Here is a 22,812-nt window from a genome sequence, read left to right as displayed (position 1 = left end):
GGGGTGAAGACCTGCCTCTGCTGTCTGCATCACAGAACAAGCCAACAGAAGTTTTCCTTTCTGGTTATTTCCCCTAGAAGAGGAAAATGAAGAGGGAAATAAATGAAAATAAAAGTGTAGCATAGGAGTCATTAGCGTTATGTACAAGAGAGGATCCCAGGCAAAAGTGCTTAGGCTCATAATCCGTTTCCAACAAAAATGCCATCAGGGAGGACATGGGGGAAGCTGCCAGCCTTTTGGGCAGGGGGCAACTGAAGATTTCAGGATGGGGGTGGGGGAGGTGGCAGATGTAAGGGCCTAAATGTCTGTAGCTGCGGTGGCAGCTGCCACGTTTATTTCTCCACTCTGTAGAAGTGTGTAGCCTTTCAAACTCCCACAGGGACACCCCTCCACTTAATATCAATGTAAATGAGCCTACCCCCCTTCCCTGAGAGCCTTCTTCGTTTGTGCCAGACACACCAGCCATTGTCTTAATGAACAACTCCCCCCCATATGAGTACACACTGTGAGGGAAGAGGTCTTGGCCCCCTGGTTTGCCTATCACCTGAGCTAGCTTCCCCCACAACCTTCATCCTTTCCAGTTCAAATTTGCTTTTCTATCTCAGCATCTTCTAAAACCCTAACAAAGGGTTCCCAGATCAATGGGTGTCCAGCTGGAATCAAGATTTGGGTGACCTCAACGGCTCCACAAAAGACCCCTGAGCAGAAGAATGAAGAGAGTGAGGTTCAATCCCTCCCGTCCCCCCAAGCTCAAAAATCAGCCCCTGGGGAGCCGCACCCACCCCTCAGCACCCAGCCCCAGCCTCTCCCCCGCTGCAGCCAGAGCTCCCCGGATTGAAAACGAGTTATCTAATGAAAATTGTGTTAACTGACATTCCGGCCGACCGGGAGCAAATACCAGCGCTATAAATCTCGACGCGGAAATTTTCTCCAGCCCAGAATAACAATAGGACCCTGCAAAGGGCTTTCGCCAGCCCTTCTGGTTCCTCTCCTCTTGTCTGCCACGTTCTTGTCATTCCTTATGTTACAGAACATCAATCATAAATAAAGACGCTGTCCCCCAGCCGTGCCCGGGTCTCATTTACAAACATTAGCAGGGAATACGATTACCATTGGCCTTCGTGCCAAACCCAACGTGGCTGCCCAACTCTCCCTGTCTCTCTTTTTTTTCCTCTCTCTTCCCCCCGCAACCCCCACTCTTCCAGAAAAGCCACTTTAGCATCATTTAAACCGGCAAGCACAGCTCACAGCCTTGCCTGCCTCAGCCGGCCACCAAACTGTAGCCCCGACTCGAGTGAGAACCTGGAATTGCAGGGCGCTCGCAGTTATTAACTGCACGCCTGAGTGCCCCGATTTTCTCTCCAGCTCAATGGCTTTGGGGGAGGGGGTCAGCGAGGAGTAGGGGGCTAGAAGGAGGGGACTGGGGAGAGGCCGGGAGGAGGGGGTGCTGGAACCACTTATAAAAAACTTAACGAGATTTGCAGGCGGATTAAAAAGAAAAAGTGGGTCCCTTTTAATCTCCAGACGGATGTTTTCGCGTCTTTCGAGAATGTCACTGCCCAGGCAGGATGCTCTAATCGCCCAGTTATCCGCACCATTTCCCCGCCCCTTATTCCCGCCGCACCGGCCGCGACTCTGCGAGACCCCGGGGCTTGCGGGGCTTGTCAGGAGCGTCCTGGGCATCACCGGAAAGAAAAGAGACGAGCTGTGCCTCCAGTGCGCCTACTCGGGTTTCCACCTCCCAGCCCCGACTCCTAGGGGTCGGCAGAGAACATCCCCAAATCTGGAGAAGACACACAGACTCCCAGAAAAGGCGAGCGGGGAGAAAGTGCTGGGGTATGGGAGCAAGCCTCCCTAGAGATGGAGAGGGAAAGAGGAGAGAGGAAAGAGAGAGAACAGGAGAGACTAGAGAGAGGAGAAAAGAGGGGAGCAGCGGGGAAGAAAAGCAGGAAGCAGAACTGAGCGAGGGAATTTCCATTTAAAAGTTCCCAGGGGCCCGAGAGCCGGGAGTCACCTGCTCTATGCCGCTCCCGGCTCTCCAACGCCCCGGAGGCAGGAGCGCAAACTTGCGCGCGCCCGAGCCCATCTCCACCGCCCGTCTGCGTCTAGACTTGGGAAGGGCATGAAGGGGGATAAAAGGCAAGAAGCAAGGACGAACCCCGAGACCCTGGCCCGAGGAGAAGAGGTCTGCCGGCGCAGGAGAACAGTCCAGCGGCGGTGGCTCGGGAGGCGGCGCGTCCGGGCGGCGCAGCCAGGCGGGCGGCGGCGGAGGTGCCGGCGGGCGGCGGGGCGCGGAGCCGCCTCCTCGCCAACCCTGGCTGCCTCCTCCTCTCTCCTCCTCCTCCTCCTCCCTGCCCGCCAGCTCCCTCCCTCCCTCGCCCGAGCCCCAGCCGGGCGCGGACAGGAACGCGGCGCGCTCCGCGGCCTCCCCCGGCGTCGCGAAGTTGGGAGGCGCATAAAGTGCGGCGCGCGGGGGGCTGCTGGGTGTCCCGCCAGCAGCCCCTTGCCCCCGGCCGCAGCCCCTGCCTTCCCCGCGCCTCGCCCGGCCGCTCGCCCGCCGGCTCGCTCTCCCGGTCGAGGGCTCACTAGCGCTTCTCCATGGTCGCGGCGGCTAATCGATGATTGAACCGAACAAAGAGCAGCGGCGAGATCAATTGCTAATACCTATCGATGGGCAGCGGGCAGCCGAGCCCCGGCGAGCCCTGGCAGCCGCCGCCCGCCGCCCCGGGGCGCCCGCTCGCCCGCCCGGGGACCTCCCCAATGCGCCCAGGGCGCGCCCGGGGGCTCCCCACAGCCGCGCGGCCGGCGCTGCCCGCACTAACCTGGAGTCGCCGTAGATCAAATCGCTTCCAATATTGAAACATCGATCCCACATTGGCGGCCATCTTGGGGGCTATTCGAGACGCACACACACAAGAGTTTGGCTTTTCTCAATGGCTGCACTCAATATCCGGGCTGGACTCCCCCTAGCCCCGGGGCCGCCGCCGGCCGCCCCGGCCCTGCGCGCCGCCGCCCGGGGCCCCTCGGGCGCCCCCCGGCCTCCTGCCACCCGCTGCCCCTCGGCGCCGCCGCGCCGCCGCCGCCGCCGCCGGGCCCGGGATCCGTGCGCCCCCCCGACCCCCGGAGGGCGCGGGCGGAGCGCGCCGGGCGGGGAGCTCGGCGCCCGCCCGAGGGAGGCGGCCGGGGATGGGGTGGGAGGGGAGGGGTAGGGGGGAGGCAGCCTCTCGGAGAGGCGCCGGCGCCGCCGCTGCCCTGCCTGCAGCCGGCTCTCGGGCCCGCGAAGCGCTCGCTGCATCTCCCCCCAAGTCCGGGGTCGGTGTGCCGCGCGAGTGCACTTGACTTTGGCTTTTTGCAAACTTATCAATACTGACGTAACGTGCTGATCAATGCAAAAGGAAGTTTGGGAGGGGGGACTGCGAGAGGCAGGCGTGCGGGACGCCCCCCGACCCCCGTACCTGTCTACCCCGTGCTCCCGGCATTGCTTACTTTAAAAAAAAGTTAATAGTTTGCAATGCATTTTTTTTTTCTTTTGCAATCGGAGCACACAAAACACGCGCCTCGGGCTGCCGTCTTTACTCCGCCACCTAGGTTTGGAATTCGAGGGTCGCAGCCCGCACTTGGGGCTGCTTAGACTCTCCGGCTGGTGGGCGGCGGGTGGGAGCCGCCCGGGGGCGCCACTGAGTCGTGGGAAATGTCACTACCGCCGCGCGCATTTTCCACACCATTATATTATTACTCATATTCTTGGGGCCCCCTCTTAGCAGTAGTTCAGGGTTCTTTGCGGGGCGTGGGGAGCGGTGCCTCAGGACTTTTGCAATATGGATTCCTGTTATGTTTATTATTTAGGGGGTCTTTAACTCAATTGTAGGGGCTCCCAACAACTTTGCAATGCGAGGAGGCCCTTTTACTTTCATGATCATTACTGGAGGGGTTCTTAGCCTAACCTCCTGAGGGCCTTTTCTTCCAGTGGGCTGGTTTTATTATCACGATGTGTTGAGGTCCTGGCACTGTTGTGGGTGCTCTGGATCCCTAACCACTACGGAGGTTTCTGCTATTGTTATCACCATTGTTATTCGGGAGTCCTAAGTCTCTTGCAATATGGCGTTCCTTTATTATGATTGTCTTTTGGGAAGGGGTCTTTAGCCTAGCTAGAGGGAGGCTCTGGTCTTTTGCAGTTCCTCAGACCTTGAACAATAGGGGTGACCAGGTTTCTTGTTTTACATTTTTCCCTCTTTTTGCCTCTGTGCAAACAAGACGTCCCTAGTTCCCTCCCAACATCTCACTCCCCAGGAAGAACTCATCCTCTGAACCCCCTCCATCGCCAACCCACTTATCACCCTCCCTCTCTGGCATGTTCCCCTGCCACATATCACCCCACCCTCTTTGCTACCCCTAAAAGGGGCATTTTTTTCCTTTTTCTCTGATCAAAAGATTTGCTTTTATGAACAGCAAATGGAAATTATATTCTCTTTTTATGATCCAGCTTGGACTTCTGACATCACTCTTGGTCTGGGACAATAGATCAATATAGTGGGTTATAAAAAAGATAAAGTTTAGAAGAGTTGTAAAGGAGAGAGAATCGTGATGGATATTTTTGATGATTTTCCAATATTTGTGTCTCAAAGCACGTGCTTCACAGCAATTAAAGTTTTTAATGTAATGTAAATAATTGTTTCATAAACGCTTCTGAAGAAGGTGTGATTTTTCTGAGCAATCACTGGAGCTGTTTAAAAAAATGTAATGTGATTTAAACAAGGATACAGTATTTCTGTTACTGTTCCCATACATTTTCCGTGAGGTCTGGGTAAATATATTAAAGCAGGAGTTGAAAGACTCGTAAGACCAAAAGTACAGCATTCATCGAGATGTAATGAATTAGGCCTAGTTAGCAATTCCAAGTGGTCTGTTTCCCTGCCAGATTAAATTGCACATGATGTGTGGTTTATCTCAGCCCTCAATAACTTCACGTTTAAATTACAACTCTTATTCTACAAAATGAATTTAAGAAAATTTCATAACAATCATGTTTCAATTTTTTAAAAATGGTTACATTTTCTCCTGAGCATCTATAAAGCTTGGAGCTTCCTTGTCTTTGAGTCTGTTTTTTAAAGACCTGTAATAAAAAATCTGGAGTGAGTGTGAAACTCTTCCAAGCAATGTTTAACAAACCAAAGTTTTAGTAAAAGATTATTTTAAATTTATGTCCAACTTTTCAGTAACGGAACACATTGACATCACATACCTCCTGACATGATGTACTGAGAAGGACACATCACTTCTGCGGTATTCCTGCCAAAAGTGCACAATCTGAATCTAATTGTGAAGAAATATCAGACAACCCCAATGGAAAGAAAATTCTACAAAATAAACAGCCTGTTCTCTTCAAAAATGTCAGTGTCACATGAAACACACAGAAAGAAGAGAAACTATTCCAGGTAAAGGAAGCTAAAGAGACTTGACAAGTGATCAAGAATGATCCGGAATTCTTTTTTACTATGAAGTGCATTAATTGGAGCCAATGGCAAATTTAGAATAAAGTCAATAGATTAGATAATAGCATTGTATCAATGTTAATTTCCTGGTTTTGATCATTGGACTGTGGCTATGTAACAAAATATCTTTGTTTTTAGAGAACATACCGAAGTATTTAGAGATAAAGGGACAAACATCATGTCTGCCACTAACTGAAACAGTGCAGATGAAAATAACATGTATCTATTTATCTGTATCTCTTGATATAGGGAGAATGATAAAGCAAATGTTGCAAAATTTTAACATTTGAAGACTCTAGGTGAAGAGTACATGTAAATTCTTTGTACTTTCCTTGCAACATTTCTGGGAACCTGAAATTATGTCAAAATTAAAAGTTAAAAGAAAATAATAAATCTAGGTTCAATTTCATTTCAGCTACTAGGGACTATTGGGCTTCCAAATAAAAATTCTGCATGGAACTTTTCTACTTTCCTGACTGAGGCTGCCCCTTTGACCAAGCAGGAAATTGCCACAGCAAACATGCTTAGCAAGGAGCAGTGAGAAAATCCAATAATTCAGATTGTTTTAAGTCTGTGATATTTTTAAATGACTTAATGCAGCAGGTCTCTGAAGAATTCTGACAATTTTAATGGAAGAAACTTGCATTCCCACTGAGGAATGGGTTGCTACATAAATACTGAATGATCGTGTCTTTCTGTCTGGGCTGAAATATATTAGCTTTGCTTAGTGGCTTATTGCTTTATTCACAAAATAAATTTCACCCGTCTCTCCCCACCATATTCCAAGCACAATGTGAGCCTGTGCCTTATTAGATGTGGGGGCTTATATTCCAAAAGCTTCTGTAACTGTCTCAGACTCAGCAATAATGAATTAAGCAGTTATGTGTTTACCTCCTAAACAGAGTTAGCTGGGGAAATGATAGTATTATGGGAGGTCCTTAACTAAAGATGGTAAGCCAGGAAATTCAGACCTTTTCAGCAGATGATGGCCTTGGATTTGGGAACTAAAGCACTAAAATTTAAAATATTTTTGTGAAAGGCTATTTTTCATGTTCTCAGCACACTCTCTGTGCCACAAACACACACACACATACACAGACATACAAAAACTTAAAACGCCATGACTGATTCCTCATTCCCAAAGACCCACACATCAAGATGAGTATTAAAAAATTACAGTGGAAAAGAAGACATTCCCCATCCCCTGGAGGGGGCTTGGGGCAGCCTATACAGAAAGCAGAAGCAGACAGAGAGCTGGGATGCTTTAGGAAATTCATAAACTGTGCAAGAATCCCGGGGAAGATAATGGCAGGTCCTTACCACAAGCATAATGATATGCGAAATCCCTAGCATCAAAGCTGAAACAAAAGAAAATGTCCTTCGGTAGCTCTGCGTTGCCCACCGCAGCTGCCAGGCAGGGAGAAAAACAACTACAGACTCCAAATTCCTGGAAGTATTAAACAGCCCTAGGAGAGAAGTAAGGGATAAAGGACTATCTGGCAGACACTTGCAGTGTGTGCTCTTGGAGGATGGCTCATGGTAAGATCCAGGATCCAGTGGCTGGAGTGACTGTCTACAAGGACCAAGCTGAAAGTTCCTTATATATGCAATACTTGATGCAATGCTATCAACCACTACCATTATTAAGCACCTACTGGTTGTTGGATGCTTAATAAATAAATCATTATTATAACATAGCGGTTAGAAGCATGGTTCTGGAGCCAGATTGTCTGGGTGTGACTTACAGCTCTGCCACTTAGAAGCTCTGTGATTTTAAGCAAGTTATTTGACCTCTCTGTGTCTCATTTTCTTCATGTGTACAATGGTGCTAATAATGGTACAACGTGATGAGGATTAAATTAGTTGATCTACATAAAGCACTGTATAAATGCACAGTATCTACTAGCTCTCATTATTATTGGCCTCACAGTGGATGGGACGAGGATTGGTATTCCCATATTGCAGATGAAAAGACTGAGGCCCTGAGAAAAGTGGCTGGCTCATGGTCACATGGTTGTGAAGGGACAAAACCAGGAACTGATACCTGGGTTCACTCACAGAAAGCTGGGGCTCTTGAGGCTGCTCTGCCTCTTGTGGGAAGGAAGAATGGGCTAAAAAGCAGACTTCCGGAAAGCAATGGCTGCAGCCTTAGCCATGTGCCACCTCTCAGTGACCAGTCAAATGGGAGAGTAACATCACAAGAGGCTTTTTGGCTTGATTCCTCTCCAGTGTCGGGAACTAGTTAACTAAGCAACAGTATATTCTTCCTGTGCTGATTATTCTCTCTTTGCCCCCCTCCCCCATTCACTCTCCACCTGCTCCCCGCCCCAGGAAGCTGAGCTCTGTGGACTACATCTCCCAGGTTCCCGTGCTCTCTGGCTTTCTCCAGAGTTTGGCCAATGGGGGACCCTGATAGGAGATGAGAAGGCAGGAGGAGAGAAAGGCTGTGGTATTTATTCCCAGGTTCCTTCCCTACTTCACTGCAGTTGGGGCAATGAGTGGGTGGTTCTGCGGCTACACCACTGTCAAGCTGTCTCTCTCCTGCTCTCACCGGGCCCCAGGAACTTCTCTTTCTCCCTGCCCCTTCGGGTCTGGGGTGGAAATGGCTTCCCCTGCTTGCTAGCTCCCTGGTGCCTCAACATTCCTCGGCCCACACCTCTGCTAATAGTGTCCTCATTAAAAAATCCCAGGTGGGTGTACCTGCGGGGGCCGTAACTGATACACCTACCATGGAATACTATTCACTTGTCAAGAAAAATCAGGGCTCTTTATGTGATGAGGCACATATAAATATACTATATAAATATATTTATATGTGTGTATGATATACGGTAAAGCAAACATAAGCAGTTTATAGAACAGTATTATGGAATAATCCCATCTTTGCTTAAAATGTGGTATCTAGGAAAAAGCCAGAGAAAACTAGGTATCGAATGGTAAACAGACATTAGTTCTGGAAAATGGGCTTAGAGGGCTCTTATAATTTCCACATCATCATCTTAATTTTTTTATTAGCACAAATTACTTTTATCATCAGGAATCTTCATTTGGGTGGATGGGGGGTGTCTATTTCCTCCTGGGACCCTGACTGATACACATACCAAAGAATACCACATCCATCCGAGATGTCTATAAATGATCTGACTAACTGGAGAGATTCCATGTTCATAGGCTGGAAGACTTAACAAGGTGAAGATGTCATTTTTTTCTCAAATTAATCCATAAATTTAAGATCATTCCCATCAAAATCCCAATAAGGTTTTTCACAGAACTTGACAAGCCCATCTTAAAATTCTTGTGAAGATGCCAGGGTCAAGAACAGCTGAGTCAAGTTTGAAGCATAACAAGATAGAAGAAGTTTTCTTATCAGATATCAAGACTTATTATAAAGCTATAACAGAGAGTAAGGCAGAAAGACAGATAAATAAACCCAAGGGACAAAATTAAAAGCCCAGAAACAGATTTACACAAATATAGAACAGACTCACAAATAGATGCAGAGCTGGCATTATAACTAGTGAGGAAAGGAGAGATTTCATTTTCTATATGATGTTGGGCCAACTGGCTCTCTGCATGGGGAAAAATACAATTAGATCTCTACCTCATACCATGCACAGTGGCCAACTCCTAGTGGAGGTGTCTGCACACCATCGATTTATAGAAAGAAACCCAACTTGTTCCATTTTTCCAACAGCACAGATTATTTAAAGTGAAGAATTATATCTATTAAGCTGACTTCACTATTCTCTCTCTCTGTCTCTCTCTCTCTGTCTCTCTCTCTCTCTCTCTCTGTCTCTGTCTCTCTCTGTCTCTCTGTCTCTGTCTCTGTCTCTCTCTCTCTCAAGCATCCTAAATAGCACTGGTCATGTAATAGCTCAGAATTCCTTTCAGAACTAGATTTGTAGCCATACCAGGACTGAATCTTTTTTGAGCATCTCCCAAATGAAACGCCGCTTGGCAGTTGGCAGCTTCCAGAAGATTTAGAAACATTAGCTGGTTAGTTTCTAGGACCCTGCTCTGCACTGGCATGGGCTCTTCCTCATGCACACAACTTGCGAGCCTCTGAGAAGCAGGTCCCAGGGCAGGAACCCACCTACCAGTTCTGCAGCCCTATTTTAACAGCCAAGTGTGTAAACCAGACAGTGACCAAAGTCCTCAGAAACAATCACCACAGAATTCCGGACACCCACGTGGTTCCCCATGTCACCCAGACACCACATGTCTGGCCTGAATGGCCGTCCATTCCTGCAACAGCCCCCAGGACTTTGAGCTCCCCAGGGCAGTCATGGGCCTTCCCTGTGCTCAGAGCTGAACCCTCCAGCAGCCCCCACCCACCCAAATAAAACTCCACAGTACTGGACCCCTAAAGCCTTGATGGAGAGCACAGACTTACTGCAGGCTTTCTTAAGGGGCAAGGCACAGAGAGCTCACAGCCTTAAAACCTTTTTTGCTTCTTTCTTTCCCCAAAGTTCCCTCCATTAAAGCAGCTGCTCTATTTTTAATTTCTCTCCCTACAAACTGCTCCTGTCTTCTCTCTTATTGCTCCCTATTGGTTTCTCTCTCTTTCCAGCTCCTCTCCTTCTTCTCCCTCACCCTTTATTCTTCTTCCTCCTCCCTCTCTCATTTTGCCTCCCTCTATTCTCATATTTAATTTAGTCAGTAAAACATGGCCTGGAAACTAAGCAAAAAAAGAAAGAATTCTTTTACTCCTTTGGTAAGATGGGGAGAGATGAAGGCTTACTCTTGTCCTTTTTTCCCTGTCCAACCATTATCATTGTCATCATCATTGTCACGATAGTGCCCACTATGCTCCAGGGGCTTCACCAGCATTCTCCCTCAAATCTCACATCAAGCATGGCTGTGTCCATTTTACAGGTAAGCAAACTGAGGCTCAGAGAGGCAGAATAGCTCGCCAGCAAGTTCACTCAGCAGGACAATGGCTGAGCATGATTTGGAAACAGGGATCCCCCCCTCCGCCCCCATTTTAGCTTTTCCTGCTGCCTGTGCTCAAGGCAGAAGGACAGAGAGAAAGATGCCATGCAGACAAATTGGAGCCAATGGGGGATGTGTCTGCCACCCCGGCAGCCAGTCCCAGGGTTACCACCCTCTCAGCCTCCTTGGAGCTTCTGGTTTCTCAGCTCTTGGCTTCCAAGAACCAAAAGATGATCCACTTGGCCCCACAGGGCAGAGAAGTAATGACAGTGCTATGGTTTATGGCCTGCTTTCCACAAGCTGGCTCGTGCTGTTCGTGATCTAATTTCCTCCTTGTAACAGCCCTTGGAGGCAAATACTGTCATTTCCTCCCTTTAATAGCTGAAGAAATGGGGGCTCAGAGAGGGTAAGTGACTTGCCCAAGGTCACCCAGCCTGTGAGCAACACAGCAGTGTCCAATCCCGCTCTAACTCATGCCAGGCTCGAGTTCTTGAATTTTACCACTACCCCCTTCCCTTTCTCAACTGTCTCTAACTCCTCCATGGGGCATTGAATTCACTTCACAGCTGGTGAGGGGCTGAGTCAGAACTGGAACCCAGAATTGACTCTTTTTGCGCCCACAGTCTCTGGCCACACTCCCCAGACTTCTGAGGGTCCGGGATAAACATTCTAGAAGCTTACCTTTGAAGGTTGGGTCTCCATCCCTCCAACTGAAAAAACCTCAGAGGACTAAATAATCCAGTGTCTGGGGGTGCAAAGTCCCCCCTTTCAATTGTTCCCTGACCGAGGAAGCAAATCTAGCCCTCCCGCCATTACCCCTCTTGCTCCAAATCCTTGGCATCCATCAGGGTCTCTTCTAAAGTGCCAGTCACTGGGGACCTCAAGAGGTCATCTGTTCCATCCTCCTGCCTCCAAACTGCCTAGGAAAAAGACTCTAAAATCAGCCTCAGGACCCAAGGCCAGGGTCTAATCTGTCAACCATGTGCTCACATGCTTTTCTGTATACACTCACATGTACATATTTGCAAATATGCACAAATATATGTACACACATCTGTATAGAGATGCAGACCTATGTACATATTCCTTCTAAACCTGCTCACACCTGCACTCACACTGCATGCCTGCACCTCCACTACACTCTCACATGTGTACATGCTTACACATGCATGCACACACATACATGCCTGCATGCCTGTGCACACGTTTCTTCATGCACATTTGCACACAAGCCAGAAACAGGTTTTCTGAGACACACCTGTGTGCTCACACACACGTTTGCACAGCCCACGTGTGCACTTGGGTAAGCATACTGCATGGAAACACCAGAGGGGTGTGCCTGGTTGTACCTTCCTGGGGTGAGGCAGTGAGGCCTTTGCAGAACCCGGCCTTGGCAAAAGCCCCACCTGGTGGACACTTGGTGTAGACTCCAACCCCGCTCCAAGCGTGAGCCTCTGGGACCAGCGTGAGGGCTCTGGGCAGCCCCTGGCTGGCTGGCAGGCAATAACTAAGTGGCTCCAAAACTAGACTTCGGTGCACTCCCTGCCCCTTTAGAGCTTCCTTCTCTCCTCCTATCCCTCCCCCACACAGCAATTTGCTTGATTAAAGGCAGAGAAAAGAGGATCAGGTCCAGAGACAGGGGTTTGAGTCACTGCTCTCCCACTTGCTGGCTTCTCCCAGGCCTTATGTGCTCAGCTGTAAAATGGGGGCAAGGTTCTCAAATAGGTGTTTGAAAGGAGCACATGACATCATGGATGCAAAGTGATGCTGTGTACCTCAGGACAGGCAGCCCAGACCGAGTCTGAAGCCAGACCTGGGTTCAAATGAGGATGCAGACCCCAGTTCTGCCCCGTACTAGCTGTAAATCCCTGGGCAAGTCACTCCACCTCCCTGAACCCTGTTCATCAACTGTAAATTGGGTCAAACCCCTGACAGGGTGGTTTGAAGAAACAATCCACATCATGGAAATGAAGCCCACTACTCTGTCTTCATTTCTCTCAAACCAAATACAGGAATAGTTCAGGGGTGAAAGTCAGAGGCTGGTGACAGACAAAGACAGACAGGCAGGGCTGGAGTCAGAGGGACCCTATTCAAATTCTGATTTGAATCCTGACTCTGCCATTTTTTAGATGCAACCTTGAGAAAGTCACTCCACCTCTCTGAACCTCAGTTTCCCCATTTGTTCAATGGGGACCTCTTGGTGTTGTCATGAGAGTTAAATGAGATAATGCTGCAAAGAGCCTGGTGTAAGTAGGTGCTCCACAAATGTAGGCTGCCACGGCCAGAGTTGATGTTTGGGGGAAATAAGTGATAGTTGGAGGGGTGGGTGGTAGCTAATGCTCAGGAGCCCAATATAATTATTATATAATTGTAATTCATTATAATTTAATCACTATTTGCCAAGCACTGTACTAAGCCCTAAGAATGAGCTCATTTAACTTCACAACAACCCGATGAAGTAGGCACTTTTATTATCCCCATTTTACAGATGAGGAGACTGAGGCACAGAAGTGATGTAACTTGCCCAGGGTCATGGAGCCAGAGAATGGATTAAAATACAGGAAGGCTAATTCCAGAGCCCTCTGGATTTCTCCGTTTCCTTACTTCCACTGAGTGTCCTACCAGCTCTTACCTCCCAGCCTCTCCTAAGTGTGGAAGCTTCCCTAGGGACTGAAGCCCAACTTTAGAGTACAAGCCCTGCACCACAAGAGTCCCCAACAGGCCCATTCTTCCTCCCCATCCCCAGGGAGGCAAATAGGCACATAAGCACTGCGTGTATCCCTGAGGGCTATGGAATTAAGATAATCTTGGGGAGGCAATAAACGTGATGGAAATTACACTAATTAAAGAGCATCTGCTAATCGTGGGAGCCTGTGTCAGAAAACTTGCATCTGCTAGATGTTGCTAAGTGGCAGGAAGGTGGAGGGAACCTGGCTGGCAAGGCCTCGCCTCACCGCTGAAGCGATGCAGCAGAGCGGAGGGACAGATGGTGACCCAGACAAGAGACGAATGTAAAAGAGAGATTAGGCGTGGGAAATTGTGCGTTCCACACTTTATTTAAAAGTCAGTCACTGGAAAAGGGCTTCCTGATGATGCCAGCCACAGGGGAATCAAATTTTGATGTGGCATGGCATGGTGCCAGAGCCTTGACTGGGAGTTCAAGAGCTGCTGGGCTTGAATCTTGAGTCTGCAGCTACCTGGCTGTGTGGCCTAAGTCCAGTTGATTAACCTCTATGGGCATCAGCTTCCTCCTCTGGAAAATGGGAAGAATAATACCTACCTGTAGTAGATGGTGTCATTGATCCCAATTCTGTACCTTCCCTCTATTCATGCCTTGTTGTACTTTTGTCTTCACCATGGAAAGAACATGCCTGGACTAGCACAATGGTGCCAAGAGGAGGATGTAAGACACAAGGATAGGGAGAAGCCCAGGTTCCTGAATGACAGAGGAGGAAAGCTTCTGCCACCCAGGAACACCTGCTGGGGATTGTTCCATGGCTAAGAAACCAACATTTCTTGTTTTGAGCCAATATGCATTGAGGGCCTATTTGTTACTGCAGCAAATGGATCTAGTACTGTCCCACTGGTAATTGGACACTACACCCCTTCTCGAGCCAATCCTGTGGTTTCACCAACCTTGGTGTCTCCCCATGGTCACACAGCCTGGTTGCCACAGGACTTTGTGCTTTCAGGTGCTGTGATCCCTGACCTAAGACTGTGGGCTCCCTGCAATCAGGCATTGGTTCTCATTGAGTCCTCCCTTGGGCCATCCACCTGCCCTGCAGGACACAACCCGGCCAAGGAATGAGATTTCCTGGTGCTCTTCCTGGTGGCCTCCCAACTTGCTCTGGGGTCTGGGGTCCTGGCAGATCTTGCACACAGTTATCTAGAGTCATGACACCATGTGGCATTGGGCAAGTCACCTAGCATCTAGCACCCTCAAGGCCTCATTCTTCACATCTGTAAAAGGAGAGTGTGGTTTCCTGCTTGACCAAAGTTCAGTGGCATGAAGATTCATATCTTTGAAAAGTATGAGTCCTCCAGGAATATAAGTGCCATGAGATCCACCATCAGTACTTACTTTAAGGGGCATCACTGCGATAAATAGAGGAGAATCCCACTTCCTCTCCCCAGCCTCCTCCTAACCCTCTCCCTGTTTCTTCTATTTGTTAGGGTCTTGAATGTCAGCTTCTTTGACAATTGGGTATACTTAAAAAAGAGAGACTTAAGTACCCCCAGAGTGGCCCTGTAAAAAGATCCCTTTCTCTTTCTAGAGATTTATATGACAGCCATGTACAAACATTTCTCAGAAGAGGAAACTCAAATGGCCCATAAATATATGAAGAGCTGCTTAGCCTCACTAGTACTTACGAAAAATCAAATTAAAACCAGGAGGAGGTACCTTTTCACACTCACCAGATTGGCCAAAATTTTAAAACCTTATAAGAGCAAGTGTTGGCAAGAATGTGGAGCAACTGGAAGCCTCTTACACTGCTGGTGGGGTGTAACTAGCACATGTGCCTTAGAAAACAATCTGACATAATTCAGTAAAGTAGAAGACACCAGTACCTCATGCCCCAGCAATCTACTCCTATGAATATACTCACTAGGAACTCTCATCCAAAGAGAGGATATAAATGATTTGTATCTTTATATAGGATTGTTTATAAAAGATTGTTCACCATAGTTCAAAAAAAAAAAAAAAAAAGGAAAAAGGTCATAACCCAAATTCCCATCAACAGGAGACTAGATAAATAAATTGTACTATATTCACACAATGGAATTCTGTAAGTGGGGAAAATAAAAGAATCAAAGTTACACAAGTCAGCTTGGAAGATTCTCACCCAGTAATGCTGAGTAAAGAAAGCAGGTTGCAGAACACAATAGTATGATATTATTTATATGAACTTGAAAAGCAGGCAACACTATATTGTATATTGTTTAAGGATGCATTCATACATTTCACTAAAGAGTGAATTCATAGGGATGATAAACACCAATTCAGGATAGAGATTACCTGGTTGGGGACGGGGGAGGACTGAGCTTGGGGAGGGGTAGGGAGGGGGCTTTAGCTGGTAATCTTTTATTTTTTTAAAGCTGGGTGGTAGGTATTCAAATGCTTTGATATTATTCTTTATATCCTCTCATAACCAGAATTGATCAAAATAAATTTCAAAATGCTGAAATGGAACAGGAGGGTTGTTTGGTCTCATGGTATATTAGTCCATTTCTGTTGCTTATAACAAAATACCTGGAACTGAGTAATTTGGAGGCTGGGAAGTCTAAAGTCAGGGTACACATTTGGCAAGGGTCTTGTCCTGTTGGTGAGTATAGCAACACAGGGTATCACATGGTGAATATGGTGGGAGCAGAGAGAGAGCTAACTCTTTACTCCTTTTCCTTTTAAAGTCCTCAGAATCAAGCCCATGAACACCATTAAACTACTGACTCATTAATCCATTCACTAGGATTAATGGATGGTCCTCACAATCTTATCACCTCTTAAAGGCCCCACCTTTCAACGACCATAATAGAATCTCCCCTCCCCCCCACTTCACACTGTCAGTGGGTATTAAGCCTCAGTGGACTTTGATGGGACATCCAATCCATAGCACATGGGAAAAGCAAGGGCTAAACACACTCTCTGCCACTTAGTGTGTGACCCTGGGGACTCTTCATTTTTCTGATCCTCAGTATCTTTACAGGGAGACTGTAAGGGTCTGAAATCACGTGGTGAATATATCTGGTAAATAGTGAGTACACAGTAATTGTTGAAGGTGAAGAGAACTATTGGTCATTTGGGTAAGTTCTGATTTCTATGTCCGTTTTCTTAAAGCAAGATGTCTTGGGGTCCCCAGACATACGGGTGTGGAGGAAGGCGAGGAAGAAGCAGCCACTCTTACAGTGTTTGCTCATCTCTGTGCTCAACACACGCTCCTACAGCAGTACCTGTCCTGAGAAGAGCTGTCGTTCTGCCCACCACAATCTCCGAGACTGAGGCCCAGTTAACACAATGAATGGGCTCCAGACACAGGGTTCCAGACTCTTCTGGACACAATCCAGTCCAATTAGAACACATGAAACTCTTCTAAGAGCCCACTGCAAGAGGCCGGTGGGTCTGCAAAAATATGTTAATGAAGCATGGTCCCACAGGAGCATACAGTTCCTTCCTCCAGCCAGGCAACAAGTAATTGATCAAAACCCACTCTGGGCTTGGTGTCGGAGAAACAAGGAGAAAGTCCTTACAGTTACTGTCCCTATGGAGATCGCAGCCCAGAGGACATTAAACTGACTCACATCAGACAATTGGAGGATACTACTGCACCACATAACCTGGAATCAAGTTCTGTTGTAACAGAATTCTGGGTGACTGGTACATAGTAAGCACTCAGAAAATATGTGTTAAAGAAAGTAGAGAAGGAAGGAAGGAGGGAGGGAGGGAATATGGGAAGAGAGGGAGGAAGGACAGAGGTAAAAGAGAAAGAAAGGGAGGGAGAAGGGAGGGGAGGAGGGAAGAGATGGTTTCTGTGGACAGTCAAGGTAGAAAAAAAGAGCATTGGATTGAGTCACAAGGAAAGATCCTTGGATAAACTAGGATTTGTGCACATCAAATTTTTCATGGTTTCCTCTTTGACTCAGTCAAGAGGGGCTAGATTATGCTATGGCAGCAGCCCCCAAACAGAGGCTTAAGACAAGAAATGTTTGTTTCTTGTTCTTGCTTCATGTCCACCATGGGTCAGCTGAGGGCTCTGTCACCCTCAGGACCCTAGGACAATGGAGTTTCTATCAGTGGGGGTCATGGCAGGACAGATGGAAACATGGAGACTCGTGCATTGTCTTGTGAGGGCCTCCACCGGAAATGACACTCACATCACATTGGCCAAAGCAGGTTTCTCAGGCATGCCCAGCCTCCCAGAAAGGACTACAGTCCCACCTTCTACCCACAGGAGAACTGAGCAGGATGCAAAATGGCATCTCTCAAATCCTCTCCAGTCTGTGCTTGAAGCTCTGGGGATAGAGTCTGCTTGTTTGGGAATGTTTTGGGGGAAACACTTTGATGAGTCTTGTAGTTATACAAAAGGCAAGGTCCACAGTTAATCTGCTCTTTTTCATCCACGAAGAACATACAGATGATCTTAGGTAGAGAAGTTGTTAGGATGCCAACAAATCTGTGGCCTTCTCCAGAAGTCTTAGAGACAGGGGTGAGAGAGTCCCTGTCCTCAAAGAAGAAAGGGCCGAGAGCAGGGATAATCTGGTGGAAGGACCAGGCCTAAGCACCTTGCAGGGTGTCCAGGGCCAAGAGAGACAGGGCTGCTAAGGGACTTCCTGAGGTGAGATGTGTCAGACAGCCCTTATATGGCTAGGGATACCTGATTTCCAGCTCTACATGTATTATGTCCAAATCGCAGTCCACAGACCATGTGTACAAGAAATAGTGAGTCTCCTTTTGTTCTGTAAGCCAACTTAATTTCTAAATCAAACCTCATCCCTACCTCAAATGGAAATATGGGCAATTTGATGGCAGCCTTTCTGATGTGTCCACCTCCTGTAGCCCTATTTCAAGTATCTTTAGATCTTTCTGATCACTCCAAAGCACAAGTGGTGCTAGCGTGTCTGCAACACCTATGTCCCTTGAAAAAATGTGTCATTTATATAGAGAGAGGGAGCAGGTTTCAGAATCAGCTCCTCTGGCAGGCAAGAATTTAATTCATTACTTTCCTCTGAATGTATTTATTTATATGTATCTACTTTCTATTTATGGCAAGAGACACCAGATTTTACTTAGAGTGGTGAGAGGAAGTTTCCTTTTACAAATGCACTTATTTAAGTAAAAAGTAAGCCAGTTTAGAGGAAAAATATTAAATAAATAATAATATATAGGGTACCTGGATATGGCAAAAGTTGTAAATGTGGATGGAAGGACTGAAGGACTATGTTGGGTAGTGGCCTTGGCTTTGACATTAGATGTCCCAAGTTTAAATCCAGGCCACACTCTCTACGTAAACTTGGGCAAGCTACTGAACTTACCAGAGTCTCAGTTTCCTTACTGCAAAACAGAGATTAATAATAATAATAATAATAAAAACTATATAACACTTTATCTAAACCCCTTGGGACCAGATGTATTTTGAAATTCACAATTTTTCAGATTTTAGAATACTGTGTATTGTATATGTGCAGGGTCTCAGTAGCATCCCATGACCAAGCACATCAATATTTCTGCAGCAAAAGTATGACTGTTCACATCAAGCAGAGTGTTTTAAAAAGTCCAAACATTGCACCAGTCCTGGTCAGATTTTTTTGGCCAAGTGAATTTGCCACAAACTTGAAAATAAAACTTTTCATATTCCAGAACTTTTGGGATTTTGGAATTGCAGACAAGGGGCTATGGGCCTTGACCAGCCTCGTGGGAAGTTGGGCAGGGGGTGAGCAAGGCTAAGTGCCCTGTGAAGCCCCAGCATGGCCAGCACAGGGCAAGTGTCCAGTCAAGCCCATGCAGTGCCCTCTAGGGCAGAGGGAGAGGGCAGAGGCCAGAGCCCAGAGGAAGGGTTTAGAGAGAGCAAGATGTGCCACTGAGTGGACTGTGGCATCAGTCCTGAGACACAGGAGATTATAAGAGCTTCCTGAATTTCTGAGGCATTGCATCCTCCCCTGTGACCCCGCCTCTCCTCCTCCCTGTCTTTCTTCTTACTCCCCCTCCTCCATTTCCATTCTGTAGCAGGCCGTCCTATCTTACTGTCCTAATTTGATTAGCCCCTGTAGCAGACCCCAAGGATTCAATTACAAGTAATTTGTTGGGACAAGACCCTGACAGGAGTGGGAAAGTGAGACAGGGAAAAGAAGGAAACCCATAAAAAAATGACTTATTCAGCCAGTTGCCATCTTGAGCAACTGAACTGGAGTTTGGTCCACCAGGAAAGCCTGGGAGACAGTGTTAACACATGCCCCTCACTGTTATTCCACCTGAGGAGTAAGGGAGCTAGGGTATTTACACACCAACTGCCATCGGTCATTGCCCAGGGCTGCTCCCAGGGGACATTCATTCCCTGGCTCTTCTAGTCTACTCCAGCAGCCAGGAAAAGCCTTCAGGCAATGGCATGTAGGTACTAGCAGTGGCAGTCAGAAGGCAGGTACCAAAATGAGAGGGTCAGGGGAGAGGGGCAGAGAACTGAAGGGGGTCTGTTACATCGACCTCACAGCCATGCCCCCCACATTCCTTGCTGGCATTCCTCCATTTTGCTGGAATGTCCACTTGCTTCAAATCATGACTCAGAGGAGTGTGAGAACGACACTCTCCCCAATTTCAGAGCTAAATCCTGATTGAACTAAAGTCTGACAAAAAGATTTAACAAAGCTAAATCCCAGTTGAACCAATCACAATGCTCAGATTGCCCTTGCTGGTGATTGGTCTGGGAGTGGACAAGTGACTTAGTTCTAGTCAATGAGATGTGAAGGAAGACTTACTGAGGTGATTCTAGGGAAGGTTCACTGTAGACTTTCTGCATCAAGATGTGATAGCTGGTGCTGGGGCAGCCATCTTGGGGCCATGAGGAGAAGCAGACTGAGGTTGAAGGCCACACAGAGGATGGCAGGGTACAGAGCTGACGTCACACAGCCGCTGATCACACCAATCCTGGACTTGCCTGCCTCTGCACTTCTTGTGTAATATGAAGAAAGTCTTATATTTTTAGCCCATTTGAGTTCGAATTATTCATTATTTACAACAGAGGGATATTATTTTGGATATTAAAGGAAAGTACAAATCTGGAAGGTGAGAAAATGTGGGGAGTCTCAAGTTATAAGATCACATATAAACAAGGTTGTATTTTAAAGATTTTAATACAAGACCGATGATACTGTGCATGGGCAGGAGGGGGCAGTGAGAGAGCTCATGTGGGCTGGACTGATGAGGGTGGTCCATGAAGGAGGTGGCACTGGAAGTCACTTAAAACTTCCTGGTTCCATTTCTTTAATCTCAGTGGAGGGCAAATGATTCTCCTTAAGCCCAGGACCCTTAAATCCCTTCCCAGGATCATAGACATCTCCTCCACCAGCAAAGAAAGCCGGGCTGCACAGGTCAGGAAGATTCTGGGTAGACACGCAGCCTTAGCTGCATTCTGGGCTTGTCTGGCCTTCAAAGTGTGATTTTGAAAGTTGGAAGCGAGAAGATTATAACTCAGAATGGCACGCGGGTGTGAAGCCGGCTGCCTTGCCAGCTATTTGCCTGTATTTAAAACACATATGGGTGATATTTTTAAATATCTTTGCTGTGTGATTGAAAAACATTGCAGTTGCTACTTCGTGGACGTGGGTTTTTATGCAAACCCAGGGATGGAATGACGAGTGTATGTTGTTCCTATGTGGGCTTCGCTGGAGAGAATATGAGGACAGAATGGCACAGCCTGCATAAATGCCAGGCAGAGAATTGGGGCTGGGCCATTCAACATTTAACTTGGGTGTAGGGGCAGCTGGCAAAAGTTCCCTAGTTTTTTCTGAGATCCATCCCTCCCTAATCTCTGTCCATGGGTTTGGGTGGGACTCATCACCCATCCCTAGGAGCCAGTTTGTGACCCGGACCTGGTCAATCAGATCATTCCACCCCCTTGACATCAGTGATTGTTTAAGGGTCAAGCTCAGGCCCCAAGGCAAGTCAGTGAGACTCAACCATGGGACTGTCAGGAACTATAGCCGTAGAGGTACTTCCTTCTTGCTGAAGTTGTTAGCTGGTGCCTGAAACTGCCAAAGACCATCTTTGTCACCCCTTGGAGAGTGTTTGCTGAGAATAAAGAGAAAAGAGAGCCTGAGAGATGAAGAGAATCCTGGGTCCAGCCATGCCTGAAATCTATCCTTGTATTCCTTTTCTTTGTTTTTAAAATTGAGGTAAAATACATATAGCATAAAATTTGCCATTTTAACCATCTTTAAGTGTACAATTCAGCAGCATTAATGACATTCACAATGTTGTGCAACCATCATCACTATCTGTTTCCAAAATTTTCATCACACCAAACAGTGGCTCTTTACCCCATTAGACAATAACTCCTCTACTCTACCTCAGAACTTTTTTAATTTTATTTTTTAAAGGTATAATATACATACAGTACAAACACATATAGTTGCGTAACCAGCACCACACTCCAGATACAGAACAGTCCTATTTCCCGGCCCCAAATTCCCTCATTCTCCTTAGTAGTTTGCTCCCCTGCCCTTGGCAACCACTGATCTGTTTTCTGTCTGTAAAGTTTTGTCTCTTCCAGCATGTCATATAAATGAAATCACACAGTAGGCTGCCCTTTGAGTCTGGCTCTTTCACTTAGCATAATGCATTTGCGGTTCATCCATGTCATTGACATATCAGTAGTAGTTTGCCCCTTGATGTTGCTGAGTAGTAATAGTCCATTGTAGGAATGTGCCACAGTTTATCCATTCACCAGTTGAGAGACATTAGTCTACTCCTGTACTCTGAATTTACTTGAGCCAATAAATCCTTTTTCTTTTTGAAGCTGCTTGAGTTAGGTTTCTGTCACCAGCAACCAAAATAATCTTGGCACTACAGTATATTAGGGAAAGCAACTGCCCCTCTGAAATCATTTCTTTAATATATAAAATGAGAGTGCATTACTCAAGATGGTTTTGAGTGTAAGTGACAGAAATCTTGACTCAAAATTGGCTTTAATGAAAGGGGCAATTATGATCTCACATAATGGGGATCTCTTAGGTGGAACAGATCTCAAGATGGGTGATTTGGTGGCTCAACCATATCATCCCAGATGCAGGCATGTTCCATGTCTTTGCCCTGCAGTCTTCAGGGTTTCTTCTTCAGGGCAAAGCCAGATGGTGGCAATGGTTCCACTGGGACAAAGTTCCTGGAAGTTCTCTTGTGATTCTCAGAAGACTTCTCACGGAAGCCCCGCCCAGTAGGTTTTCCCTCATATCTCATTGGTCAGAATCAGGTCACATGCCCAGTCCTGACTCAGTACCTGAGAAGGGGGATGGGAGTTGCCTGACTACAGGGTGGGCTCAGCTTCCCCTGAGGCAAGTGGCTTGGTGGGGAGGGTGGTGAGAACTTGAAGGAAAAGGGAAGAGGAAGAGGGAACATGATGCCAGGAAGGTGACAGCAGTGTGTACCACAGAAGGTAATACCAGATGCTCAACTGCCTCACAGGGTGTGTAAGATTTAGACAAGTTGTAATTCTCTTCAACATTGCAAGAGAGTGTGGTGCAGATCATCCCAAACCTGAGAAAATCGGGTACCATAGGCACAGGTGGAAAACACTGAGATGGTTCTAGCCACCACACCTGAATGTGTCACATGTTTCTGGTTGTAACAGACAGAAACACAAATCAAATTGGCTTAAGCCAAAAATAAATTATTGGCTTACCTGGA

At 47.2% G+C, this 22,812-nt stretch overlaps 1 protein-coding gene across 1 annotated transcript in view; it reads right to left on the bottom strand.

The window, feature by feature from the left end:
- CUX2 (cut like homeobox 2) overlaps positions 1 to 2,885 on the bottom strand; it is a 257,024-nt gene extending 254,139 nt beyond the window's left edge. The window contains exon 1 of the mRNA XM_063085887.1: positions 2,823 to 2,885. Coding sequence (XP_062941957.1) covers positions 2,823 to 2,885 — 63 coding nt within the window. The remainder of the gene's footprint in view (positions 1 to 2,822) is intronic.
- Between the last annotated feature and the right edge of the window lie 19,927 nt (positions 2,886 to 22,812).

This window comes from Cynocephalus volans, chromosome 2 (assembly GCF_027409185.1).
Source record: "Cynocephalus volans isolate mCynVol1 chromosome 2, mCynVol1.pri, whole genome shotgun sequence".
NCBI classification, from domain to species: domain Eukaryota; kingdom Metazoa; phylum Chordata; class Mammalia; order Dermoptera; family Cynocephalidae; genus Cynocephalus; species Cynocephalus volans.
Note: the sequence above shows the minus strand (reverse complement) of the source record. Positions and strands in the feature narration are given on the sequence as shown.